At 39.3% G+C, this 14,614-nt stretch overlaps 1 pseudogene and 1 gene segment (V, D, J or C); both read left to right on the top strand.

Moving 5' to 3' along the window:
- Positions 1-4,721: 4,721 nt before the first annotated feature.
- Positions 4,722-7,570, top strand: LOC110499921 (Ig kappa-b4 chain C region-like). The segment is given in 2 exon segments: positions 4,722-6,059; positions 6,982-7,570. Coding segments are annotated over 2 exon segments (402 nt in total).
- Positions 7,571-10,594: 3,024 nt separating this feature from the next.
- Positions 10,595-12,708, top strand: LOC118943000 (Ig kappa-b4 chain C region pseudogene; annotated as a pseudogene).
- The last annotated feature ends 1,906 nt before the right edge of the window (positions 12,709-14,614 follow it).

Here is a 14,614-nt window from a genome sequence, read left to right as displayed (position 1 = left end):
TCTAGATAGTACGTTACCAGATTACCAGGAGAGGTCTAGATACTACCATGTTAACAGATTAACAGGAGAGGTCTTGATGCTACAATGTTAACAGGTTAACAGGAGAGGTCGAGATACTACAATGTTAACCTGTTAACAGGAGAGGTCTAGATACTACAATGTTAACAGATTAACAGGAGAGGTCTTGATACTACAATGTTAACAGGTTAACAGGAGATGTCTAGATACTACAATGTTAACAGGTTAACAGGATAGGTCTAGATAGTACGTTACCAGATTAACAGAAGAGGTCTAGATACTAAAATGTTAACAGAATAACAGGAGAGGTCTAGATACTACAATGTTAACAGATTAACAGGAGAGGTGTAGATACTACAAATTTAACAGATTAACAGGAGAGGTCTAGATATTACAATGTTAACAGATTAACAGGAGAGGTCTAGATACTACAATGTTAACAGATTAACAGGAGAGGTCTAGATACTACAATGTTAACAGATTAACAGGAGAGGTCTAGATACTACAATGTTAACAGATTAACAGGAGAGGTCTAGATACTACAATGTTGACAGGTTAACAGGAGAGGTCTATAGATACTACAATGTTAACAGATTAACGGGAGAGGTCTACATACTACAATGTTAACAGATTACCAGGAGAGGTCTAGATAGTACGTTACCAGATTAACAGGAGAGGTCTAGATACTACAATGTTAACGTGTTAACAGGAGAGGTCTAGATACTACAATGTTAACAGATTAACAGGAGAGGTGTAGATACTACAATTTTAACAGATTAACAGGAGAGGTCTAGATACTACAATGTTAACATATTAACAGGAGAGGTCTAGATACTACAATGTTAACAGGTTAACAGGAGAGGTCTAGATACTACAATGTTAACAGATTAACAGGAGAGGTCTAGATACTACAATGTTAACGTGTTAACAGGAGAGGTCTAGATACTACAATGTTAACAGATTAACAGGAGAGGTCTTGATACTACAATGTTAACAGGTTAACAGGAGAGGTCGAGATACTACAATGTTAACAGGTTAACAGGAGAGGTATTGATACTACAATGTTAACAGGTTAACAGGAGAGGTCTAGATACTACAATGTTAACAGATTAACAGAAGAGGTCTAGATACTACAATGTTAACAGATTACCAGGAGAGGTCTAGATACTACAATGTTAACAGATTAACAGGAGAGGTCTAGATACTACAATGTTAACAGATTAACAGGAAAGGTCTTGATACTACAATGTTAACAGGTTAACAGGAGATGTCTAGATACTTCAATGTTAACAGATTAACAGGAGATGTCTTGATACTACAATGTTAACAGATTAACAGGAGAGGTCTAGATACTACAATGTTAACAGATTAACAGGAGAGGTCTTGATACTACAATGTTAACAGGTTAACAGGAGAGGTCTAGATACTACAATGTTAACAGGTTAACAGGATAGGTCTAGATAGTACGTTACCAGATTAACAGGAGAGGTCTAGATACTACAATGTTAACAGGTTAACAGGAGAGGTCTACATACTACAATGTTAACAGATTAACAGGAGAGGTCTAGATACTACAATGTTAACAGGTTAACAGGAGAGGTCTAGATACTACAATGTTAACAGATTAACAGGAGAGGTCTAGATACTACAATGTTAACAGGTTAACAGGAGAGGTCGAGATACTACAATGTTAACAGGTTAACAGGAGAGGACTAGATACTACAATGTTAACAGATTAACAGGAGAGGTCTAGATACTACAATGTTAACAGGTTAACCGGAGAGGTCTAGATACTACAATGTTAACAGATTAACAGGAGAGGTCTAGATACTACAATGTTAACAGATTAACAGGAGAGGTCTAGATACTACAATGTTAACAGATTAACAGGAGAGGTCTAGATACTACAATGTTAACAGATTAACAGGAGAGGTCTAGATACTACAATGTTAACAGATTAACAGGAAAGGTCTTGATACTACAATGTTAACAGGTTAACAGGAGAGGTCTAGATACTACAATGTTAACAGATTAACAGGAGAGGTCTAGATACTACAATGTTAACAGATTAACAGGAGAGGTCTAGATACTACAATGTTAACAGATTAACAGGAGAGGTCTAGATACTACAATGTTAACAGATTAACAGGAGAGGTCTAGATACTACAATGTTAACCGATTAACAGGAGAGGTCTAGATACTACAATGTTAACAGGTTAACAGGAGAGGTCTACATACTACAATGTTAACAGGTTAACAGGAGAGGTCTAGATACTACAATGTTAACAGATTAACAGAAGAGGTCTTGATACTACAATGTTAACAGGTTAACAGGAGAGGTCTAGATACTACAATGTTAACAGGTTAACAGGAGAGGTCTTGATACTACAATGTTAACAGATTAACAGGAGAGGTCTAGATACTACAATGTTAACAGAAGAGGTCTAGATACTACAATGTTAAAAGGTTAACAGGAGAGGACTAGATACTACAATGTTAACAGGTTAACAGGATAGGTCTAGATAGTACGTTACCAGATTAACAGGAGATGTCTAGATACTACAATGTTAACAGATTAACAGGAGAGGTCTAGATACTACAATGTTAACAGATTAACAGGAGAGGTCTAGATACTACAATGTTAACAGATTAACAGGAGAGGTCTAGATACTACAATGTTAACAGATTAACAGGAGAGGTCTAGATACTACAATGTTAACAGATTAACAGGAGAGGTCTAGATACTACAATGTTAACAGATTAACAGGAGAGGTCTAGATACTACAATGTTAACAGATTAACAGGAGAGGTCTAGATACTACAATGTTAACAGATTAACAGGAGAGGTCTAGATACTACAATGTTAACAGATTAACAGGAGAGGTCTAGACACACACTGTAGATGGTACTCCTTACTCATTTTTCTTGGACTGTTTTTTACCTGCTTGATTTATAGACTCATAAAGACAGTAAACTAATGTTATTGAACATTTGATCAATATCTTGGACTCTCAACAATGTGATCACACCTACATTAAGCTAAATTTGTTTTACAAGATCCACATAATATAACCAGTATCACAGCTTCACGATAGTCATAGTCTTCTCTATCTCCAACCCTCTGGGGACAGTGTGAACATCTGGTAACAGTGCTGCTCTATTCTGGGACAAGCATAACCACCCAGCCCATGTAAATCTCAGTTTCACTCCCACAGCTACAGGTCTAGTAGTTAGACTGGGACATATATGAGTGACTGGTTTAAACCTCTATGGTGGATTCAGGTTAGTTACAATTACAGATATTATGACAGATCAAATGTATATTATTCAAACATATTTCATGTTTGAGCCCAGCATCATGTCTCATTCACAGATGTAACAGACCTGCTCATCAAGATAGTTCATATATTGCTCGATGATCACATCACATGTTTGGTTGTGAGGTTCATATGGAGATTCGATTTATGGGGCTGATGCTGATGTAACATCACCATTGTTCATTTTTTACATCTGTGGATCTGACTCTGATTATGAACAGGTAATGTGTGTTTTAAAACTTCATATAACTTTTATAAGTGAACTTCACGACCATGACAATAAATATTCACAAGTGTGATGAGGATGATGGGGAACTTGTGATCTGAATGATGCTTTGTAAACATACTCAAAGTTGACCTCCTCTACTGACCAGTGTTCCATGTCACTGTCTACCCCTCAGCACCTGGGATAAGTTTACATTATAGACACCATCACTGATATATTTAGCTCAGTGTAATTTAGTTCAGTCAGTGTTCCATGTCAATGTCTATTCCTCCTCAGCACCTGCAGTAGGTCCCAGCTGTATCAGTACAGTCACTGTGCAGTCTGACTGAGGGAGGTTTTTGTACGGCTCTATATCACTGTGTGAACACATGTTTACTATTGGGATAGTGGAAACTCTGACAGTAGTAATCTCCTGTATCTTCAGCCTGGACTCCACTGATGGTCAGAGTGAAGTCACTCCCAGATCCACTGCCACTGAATCTAGATGGAGTCCCAGACTGAAGTGTTGTAGCTGAGTAAATAAGGAGTTTAGGAGCTCCTCCAGGTTTCTGTTGGTACCAGGCTAGATAGTTATTAGAATACACATTACTGCTGGTTTTACAGTTCAGAGAGACTGTCTGTTCTGGGAGAACAGCTTTCACTACCGGAGTCTGTGTCACAACGTACTGTCCTCTGGATTCTGAAAAATATAGTAAAAACATTTATAGGAATGGAATGTTACATATAGTAATGAATAGTTCTGAATAGAAATATTAACATTGATACATGTAAACACTGTAGATTTAATTCATTTTCAACAATACATTCTCAAAATTGTAACCTTGTATGTAGAAAACAAATGTCCAGATGAATATGGTGATAAAAGTCATGGTTGTTGTGGGTTCTGTTGTCATGAAGAACAGATCTCAGTCATGAAGTGTTCAACTCACAGGGATATAAATGCTCTTAGAGCAGCGGAGCAGATGCATTATGCAAATTAATGTTTCAAATCTATTTCAGGTTCCAAGTAGTTTCCCATCAGAATACATTTTGAGATTAATTTTATAATAATTAGGTGGGTAATTAAATTTGTCTTATTTCACACAGTTTTATGCCCAAGTGTGAATTGGAATTATTTATTTTTGCATATCCCAACTCCCCCTGAGACAACCTCGGAGAGTGGGGTCAAGGCCAGGGTCTGCCGTTGCCAACGGCGACCCTGGAGCAATTAGGGTTAAGTGCCTTGCTCAAGGTCACATCAGCATATTTTTCACCTTGTCGACCCAGATATTTGAACTAGTGACCTTTCAGTTACTGGCCCAACACTCTAACCGCTAGCTACCTGCTGCCCCTTTTACAACATCAAACAGCAACTGTTTTATCTGATAACTAATGTATGGTAACTTTTATGTCACACCACCATTATATTATTATTCTGATGATGATCAGATATAATGAACTGTCTGTTCACTCATGCTCGGTCTCTCATGTAAGTTCCTCTAATCAGTTAGTGAACACTTCTCTAAACTAAAGCTGGTAGGATTCCTCTGGTAGTGTTGTCTGTCCTCTGTGACTTTACCACCACTGTTAAATCTGAGATCAACATGTTTAATAAAGGAATATACAACATGGATCACTATCACTACTGCTGCTGCTGTTGTCTTTCATATGGACAATATGGAGGAATACTAGCAACACTGATCTAATGCTGGACTGTACCTCCAGACTAGGAGAACCTGATACACAGAGGAAGGAAAAATGACTCATATCTGGATTTAAGATACAATTCATATTTGTATTATCTAGAAACAGCTAATTTGAAGTGTTTGTTCTACCTGCAAGATGTTAAAGTGTATCTGTGTTGATTATGATTCTGTATGAGTGATCTTCACTGTAACAGCTGCAGCATCACAACACAGAGGTTTTTGTACCAGCAGTAATAGTGATTGTATCACTGTGGTGAACTTTTGGTAGCGGCACCAGACTTGATGTTGGAAGTAAGTAAAGTCCAAATGATTTATTCCAAACTATTTATTCAACTTTTGATGTCGTGTTTCAATTTCTCTATACGTTTTGACTTGATATTGAGGATTTTTCAAATTAACTTTTTTAGATGATTTAAACAAAACACACAAGCCCTACACATACTATGGCCACTTTTAATATGAATGTTATTACATCTAATCAAATCTGACCTGCCTTTAAACTATGAAGTGATTAGCCTACATTTTAGATTAGTTGTATGAATAAACATGCTGCACCTACAGTAGTAGGAGATGTACAAGAAAAAGTCAGGTTTGGTCCATGTTAAGGAAATCAACATGAAAAACACTTTATTTCTAATTGAGTAGAATAATTCATTTCTGAAATGTATTCATACTATAGTAGAGTTAATTATTTGAACCACAGTCTAAAGAAATGAAGAGTGCCAAACATGCAGGAGGTTGTTGTACCAGCAGTAATAGGGATTGTATCACTGTGGTACACTTTTGGTAGCGGCACCAGACTAGATGTTGGAAGTAAGTAACACGCTCTTTGATATTTCTTTCTGATTCTTTTTGGGGGTATTTTACTCTGTGAAACTTCGTCTATCTGAATATATTGCGATTTTTCATATTTTACTTCCTAAAAAATATATATTTTTTGTATTACTTTTGACTAAGCCTTCTTTCAAATGAAATGTTATTTAAATAACATGTTCAAATGTAGGTGTTTATTTAAATGTGTGGTTTGATGGATTGCAGAGGAGAGTTCCAGTATGATAACTATTTAATAATATGGAATATGGTTGTTGCATTGTGTATTACTGTTTGTGTGCCATTTTTTAGTTCTATTTTTATTATCTTTAACTCAAAAAATGTTGGTTAAATTTAGATTTTGACTGAGCCTTCTTTCAAATAAATATTTATTGAATCAAAATGATAAATTGTAGGTTTAAATACATGTCTTATTTGTATAATTGCAGAATATAACTCCTAATTCTGGTATAATAACTAATAGTATTTTATATAGTATTCATCATTGTTGCATTGTGTTCATGGTAGACTTCACTGTTAGTGTGAAGACAAAGGATCTCAGTTATGGTTGTAACTGACTTCATAATCCAACATGGATGATATGTGATGTAAATACTATGAATATGACTTGGCAGTTCTGATCAGATCCATTCCTAAACAATATCTGTATAACATGTATAACTGACACCATATGACTAGTAACTCTAGTTATTTAACCACTTTATACTTGTTTGGTTCATAAATCTGCTTTGTATCCTATTACTTTATTGTTTTCTCCACATCTTTTAAATAATCCAACTTCTACATTCATATTTAGAGGGCATTTCCAATTCACTTTATTTGGTTGTGGACCTTAATGGAGATAATCTCTTAGTGTTGCTGTACTTGTTGTAATTACTTAGTTGATGTGTTCTGTTTGTTCCAGGTAACAGTGCCCCCACCCTCACCGTCCTGCCCCCCTCTAGTGAGGAGCTGTCCAGTACAACAACAGCCACACTGACGTGTCTGGCCAACAAGGGCTTCCCCTCAGACTGGACCATAAGATGGAAAGTGGACGGGACCAGTCAGAAGCAGGAGACCAGTTCTAGGGTCCTGGAGAAGGATGGCCTGTACAGCTGGAGCAGCACCCTGACTCTCACTGGCCAGGAGTGGACCAAGGCAGGAGAGGTGACCTGTGAAGCCCAGCAGAATTCCCAGACTCCAGTCACCAAGACCTTGAGGAGGGCTGACTGTTCTGGGTAGAACCCTTCAGTGACACAACCCTGTGGAGGGAGGCTGCTGGTTCCTCTGCTTTGACTCTGTTCTGAGATCAGATGTTCTCTGTCTTATTGATCACTGACATGTAGACTAACAGGGGGCTTTGCTTGAGTTCATGTGTCAATCGTCTCTGTAGACTGATGATGTATCAGTGTTAGATGTGATGTGTTCTGTTATATAACTATTAGAATCTGTAGGAATGTTTGCTTTGATGCTTTGATGAATAGATGAAAATAAAGACTTATCTTAGAAACAAATATGTTTTTGTCTCTTTCAATAATTTTACTTTAGTCTTAAATGTTGAATGACATAGAACATTTTTCATAAAGTAGGACTCACAGTTTCTATGAAAACTATCTGACCTAAACCTTATTGCTTAGTTATTTATGTTCTAACCACAACGTCATTAACAGGTAGTTCATACTAACAAAGGATACTACTATTTTCACAGATTAACAGGAGAGGTTTAGCCATTTGTAGTACAGTAGGTACTCTTTATTCATATTTCTCAGAAGTTTTTGACCTGCTTGACTTCTAGATTTATAAATACAATAATGTAATGCTATTGAACATTTGATCGATATCTCACACCTGCATTTAGCTACATTTATTTAAAAAGTTGTCCACATAATATTACCAGTATCACATCTGCAAGATAGTCATAGAGTCTTCTCTACCTCTAACACCCTGGTAACAGAGTGAACATCTGGTGACATTAGAGCTCTATTCTGGGACATGCAGGACCACCCAGCTCTGTCTATGTAAATTTTAGTTTCACTCCCACAACTTCCAGTCTAGCTGATGAACAGTTTCACTGCCTGAAATATCCTGGACTGGGCCAGATGTGGGGGAGTGGACTGGTTTGAACGTTTATGGTTGATTCAGGGAGGGAGACATAACAGATACATAAGTAATCAGTAATAAATGGACCATACTTAAATTAGATATGTGCATAAACATGTCTCATATTTGAGCCCAGCATCATGTCTCATTCACTAATGTAACAGTCAGTAACCTGCTCATCAAGATAGTTAATATAATGCTAGATGATCACATCACATGTTTGGTTGTGAGGTTCATATGGAGATTCTATTTATGGTGCGGATGCTGATGTAACATCACCTCACTTGAATATGGACTGATATTGTGTGTGTTTTATAGCATCAAATAACATTTATAGGTGTACTTTCAGACTGTGACAAATATAATGAGTCAACCATGACATGATGATGATGATGGTGATGTTGGTGATGATGATACTGTTGATGACAATGGAGAACATGTGATCTGAATGAAGGTTTCTAACGTTATTCAAAGTTTTGTCACTGATCAGTGTTCCATGTCACTGTCTCTTCTCCCTCAGTCACTGTGCAGTCTGACTGAGGGAGGTTTTTGTACGGCTCTGTATCACTGTGTGAACACCCAAACACTGTTGGGGTAGTGTAAACTCTGACAGTAGTAATCTCCTGCATCTTCAGCCTGGACTCCACTGATGGTCAGAGTGAAGTCACTCCCAGATCCAGTGCCACTGAATCTAGATCGAGTCCCAGACTGAAGTGTTGTAGCAAGGTAAATAAGGAGTTTAGGAGCTCCTCCAGGTTTCTGTTGGTACCAGGCTAGGCGATTATTAGAATACACATTACTGCTGGTTATACAGTTCAGAGAGACTGGCTGTCCTGGGACAACAGCTTTCACTACCGGAGTCTGTGTCACAACGTACTGTCCTCTGGCATCTGAAAAAGACAAAAATAAACATTTATATAAATGAAATATTACATATTGTAATGAATAGTTCTGAATATAAATATTAACATTGATATACTCTACATGTATACACTATAGATTAAATTAATCTCAAACAATGAATTCTGAAAACTGTAACCTTGAAAGCAGAAAACAAGTGTCCAGATGAAGATGGTGATAAAAGTCATGGTTGTTGTGGGTTCTGTTGTCATGAAGAACAGCTCTCAGTCATGAAGTGTTCAACTCACAGGGATATAAATACTATTAGAGCAGTGGAGCAGATGCATTATGCAAATTAATGTTTCAAATCTATTTCAGTTTCCAAGTAGGTTCCAGTTATTGGAGTATTTTATCCTTCATGTCACAGCTTTTCTATCAAACAGCAACTGTTTACTCAGATAACTAATGTATGGTAACTTTTATGTCACACCACCATTATATTATTATTCTGATGATGACCAGATATAATAAAATGTTATTGGTCACATACACATGGTTAGCAGATGTTAATGCGAGTGTAGCGAAATGCTTGTGCTTCTAGTTCCGACAATGCAGTAATAACCAACAAGTAATCTAGCTAACAATTCCAAAACTACTACCTTATAGACACAAGTGTAAGGGGATGAAGAAGAATATGTACATATAAATACATGGATGAGCGATGGCCGTGCGGCGCAGGCAAGATACAGTAGATGGTATCGAATACAGTATTTGCATAAGAGATGAGTAATGTAGGACATTTAAACATTATTAAAGGGGCGTTATTTAAAGTGACTAGTGATCCATTTATTAAAGTGGCCAGAGATTGAGTCTGTATGTTGGCAGCAGCCTCTCTATGTTAGTGATGGCTGTTTAACGGGCTGATGGCCTTGAGATAGAAGCTGTTTTTCAGTCTCTCGGTCTCAGATTTGATGCACCTGTACTGACCTCGTCTTCTGGATGATTGCAGGGTGAACAGGCAGTGGCTCGGGTGGTTGTTGTCCTTGATGATCTTTTTGGCCTTCCTGTGACATATGGTGCTGTAGGTGTCCTGGAGGGCAGGTAGCTTGCCCTTGGTGATGCGTTGTGCAGACCGTACTACCCTCTGGGGTTGCCATACCAGGCGGTGATACATCCCAACAGAATGCTCTTGATTGTGCATCTGTAAAGGTTTGTGAGTGTTTCTGGTGACAAGTCAAATTTCTTCAGCCTCCTGAAGGCGCTGTTGCGCCTTCTTCACCACGCTGTCTGTGTGGGTGGACCATTTCAGTTTGTCTGTGATGTGTATGCCGAGAAACTTAAAACTTTTCACCTTCTCCACTACGGTCCCGTCGATGTGGATGGGGGTGGGGGGTGATCCCTCTGCTGTTTCCTGAAGTCCACGATCATCTCCTTTGTTTTGTTGACGTTGAGTGAGAGGTTATTTCCTGACACCACACTCCGAGGCCCCTCACCTCCTCCCTGTAGGCTGTCTCGTCGTTGTTGGTAATCAAGCCTACCACTGTAGTGTCATCTCCAAACTTGATGATTGAGTTGCAGGCGTACATGGCCAAGCAGTCATGGGTGAACAGGGAGTACAGAAGAGGGCTGAGAACACACCCCTGTGGGGCCCCAGTGTTGAGGATCAGCGGAGTGGAGATATTGTTTCCTACCTTCACCACCTGGTGGGCGGCCCGTCAGAAAGTCCAGGACCCAGTTGCACAGGGCGGGGTCTCGACCCAGGCTCTCAAGCTTAATGATGAGTTTGGAGGGTACTATGGTGTTGAATGCTGAGCTGTGGTCAATGAACAGCATTCTTACATAGGTATTCCTCTTGTCCAGACGGTGTGATGGCATCGTCTGTGGACCTATTGGGGCGGTAGACAAATTGGAGTGGGTCTAGGGTGTCAGGTAGGGTGGAGGTGATATGATCCTTGACTAGTCTCTCAAAGCTCTACATGATGTCAGAAGTGAGTGCTATGGGGTGATAGTCATTTAGTTCAGTTACCTTAGCTTTCTTAGAAACAGGAATAATGGTGGCCATCTTCAAGCATGTGGGGACAACAGACTGGGATAGGGATTGATTGAATATGTCTGTAAACACACTAGACAGTTGGTCTGCGCATGCTCTGAGGACGCACCTAGGGATGCAGTCTGGTCCGGCAGCTTTGCGAGGGTTAACACGTGTAAATGTTTTACTCACATTGGCCACAGAGAAATAACAAAACTGAAACAGTTCCATGTGGAACAAACACTGACACGGAAAATAATCACCCACAACTCAAAAGTGAAATCAGGCTACCTAAGTATGGTTCTCAATCAGGGACAACGATTGACAGCTCCCTCTGATTGAGAACCATACCAGGCCAAACACAGAAATCACAAATTATACAAAAAGGAACATAGACTGCCCACCCCAACTCACGCCCTGACCATACTAAAACAAAGACAAAACAATGGAACTAAGATCAGAACGTGACAATGGTTTTATACAACCTGTTGGATTATCTTAATATACTGGAGATGTTAAGAGTATTCTGATCAGAGGCGTCCCGGGTGGCGCAGTGGTTAAGGGTGCTGTACTGCAGCGCCAGCTGTGCCATCAGAGACTCTGGGTTCACGCACAGGCTCTGTCGCAACCGGCCGCGACCGGGAGGTCCGTGGGGCGAAGCACAATTGGCCTAGCGTCGTCTGTGTTAGGGAGGGATTGTCTCATCGCGCACCAGAGACTCCTGTGGCGGGCCGGGCGCAGTGCACGCTAACCAAGGTTGCCAGGTGCACGGTGTTTCCCCTGACACATTGGTGCGGCTGGCTTCCGGGTTGGATGCGCGCTGTGTTAAGAAGCGCGGCTTGGTTGGGTTGTGTATCCGAGGATGCATGACTTTCAACCTTCGTCTCTCCTGAGCCCGTACGGGAATTGTAGCGATGAGACAAGAACTAAAACTAAAAACAATTGGGGAGAAAAGGGGGTACAATTTATTCTGATCAGAAACAATCCTAAGATATCTGACATACTAGTAATGCTAAAGGTAACCACTTACACTTGTCTCATATTGTTCATAAATCTGCATTGTATCATATTATGTTTTGTGTTTTCTTCAAATCTTTTATAAAAATAAAAAAAGAGTATTCTGATCAGAAACAATTCTAAGATATCTGACATACTAGTAATGCTAAAGTTAACCACTTACACTTGACTCATATTGTTCATAAATCTGCATTGTATCATATTATGTTTTGTGTTTTCTTCAAATCTTTTATCAATCTAACTACACTATATTTAGAAGGCATTTCCAAATCAATATATTTGTATATCTATTGCTTTTATAAATCTTTTGGACATAGTTGATGCAGTTGATGTGTTCTGTTTGTTCCAGGTAACCGTGCCCCCACCCTCACTGTCCTGCCCCCCGCTAGAGAGGAACTGTCCAGTACAACAACAGCCACACTGACGTGTCTGGCCAACAAGGGCTTCCCCTCAGACTGGACCTTGAGCTGGAAAGTGGACGGGACCAGCCAGAAGCAGGAGGCCAGTTCTAGGGTCCTGGAGAAGGATGGCCTGTACAGCTGGAGAAGCACCCTGACTCTCACTGCCCAGGAGTGGACCAAGGCAGGAGAGGTGACCTGTGATGCCCAGCAGAAATCCCAGACTCCAGTCACCAAGACCCTGAGGAAGGCTGACTGTTCTGGCTAGGATGATAACAGATTAACAGGAGAGGTCTAGATACTACAATGTTAACAGATTAACAGGAGAGGTCGAGATACTACAATGTTAACAGATTAACAGGAGAGGTCTAGATAATACAAAGTTAACAGATTAACAGGAGAGTTCTAGATAATACAATGTTAACATATTAACAGGAGAGGTCGAGATACTACAATGTTAACAGATTAACAGGAGAGGTCTAGATACTACAATGTTAACAGATTAACAGGAGAGGTCTAGATACTACAATGTTAACAGATTAACAGGAGAGGTCTAGATAATACAAAGTTAACAGATTAACAGGAGAGGTCTAGATAATACAATGTTAACAGATTAAGAGGAGAGGTCTAGATACTACAAAGTTAACAGATTAATAGGAGAGTTCTAGAAAATACAATGTTAACAGATTAACAGGAGAGGTCAAGCCACATGTAGTGCATGGTACTCCTTATTCATCTTTCTTGGAAAGTTTTTTAACCTGCTTGATTTATAGACTTAGTCTAATGCTATTGAACATTTGTTTGATATGTCGGACTCTCACCAATGTGATCATTCCTGTATTTTGCTTAATTGCAATACATTTAATATTATGTGGACAAATGTATCACATCTTCAAGATAGTCTTCTCTACCTCCAACCCCCTGGGAACAGAGTGAACATCTGGTGACAGCGCTGCTCTATTCTGGAACAAGCAGAACCACTCAACCCTGTCTATGTAAATCTCAGTTTCACTCCCACAGCGACCAGTCTAGCAGTTGAACAGTTTCACTGTCTGAAATACCCTGGATTGGGCCAGATGTGAGGGAGTGACTGGTTTTAACCTCTATGGTGGATTCAGGAAGGGAGACATAACAGATATGCCAACATGTAATGAATGACAGATAAAATGGGTATTATACTTCATGATGATAGTTTATGGACAAGTAGTTTACATGTGTCTCATGTTGAATCCAGCGTCAGGTCTCATTCACAGAGCTAACAGTCCGTAACCTACTCATGAAAAAAGTTAATATGCTGCTGTTGATGATCACATCCATTGGATTTCCACAGCTGGTTGTAAGGTCTATTTGTGGATTTTTTGAGGGCTTGGGAGCCTGAAGCGATTGTAACTTTCAAGTAATATTAAATTACGTGAATAAAAAGGGCATAAATACAATGCTATTATTGGTTATTGGTTGTTTTTTAGCAAGACAAAACTATAATGAATAATGGAGATTTTTAAAAGTCATATATCATGTAACTTCTGAACATATATCACTTTCTGTTTATTATTGTTATGGTAATATGCTATGGTAACATATTGATATCCATGGAAACCAGTCAGTTTCCACCTTTCAGTGATCATTGGCACGGCCAGCCCGCTCATTAGGCAGGATTAGGTGGCGTTAGATTGACGAGGGCGGCATTTTCTGAGCTAAACTGACCAGTACACACATACAGGAACACATAAAACCTTGCATAATTCTGCCCAAAAACAATGATAATTTCTCTCGCCAGTGGCATATGGGCTTTTTAGGTGAGCGCTGATGCAGCCCTATGATAAGCAGTGCCCACTTTGACAAAGGCAGGGGCGCAAAACATTTTGCTTGTCCATTCCCAGTGCGCCTCTCCAGGGTGCTGTTGGAGAGACACATCGCTGCGGCGTTCCACCAACGTTCTGTCGAAAATAATCATGTAACATAAATCATGTTGGGGATATAGGATATGGTAGAAAGAGTATGTGGATTTTCTGTCACCTACAGGACAGAGATAAAACTTAAAAAAGTGTAATGAGATGGACACTTACATCATGCAGGTTTCTCTGATCAATTCCTCTATTTATTTCACCTTTATTTAACCAGGTAGGCCAGTTGAGAACAAGTTCTCATTTACAACTGCGACCTGGCCAAGATGA

Source organism: Oncorhynchus mykiss, chromosome 21 (genome assembly GCF_057628025.1).
Source record: "Oncorhynchus mykiss isolate SJ-2025 chromosome 21, ASM5762802v1, whole genome shotgun sequence".
Lineage (NCBI taxonomy): Eukaryota > Metazoa > Chordata > Actinopteri > Salmoniformes > Salmonidae > Oncorhynchus > Oncorhynchus mykiss.
This window is presented reverse-complemented; position numbering and strand designations above follow the sequence as displayed.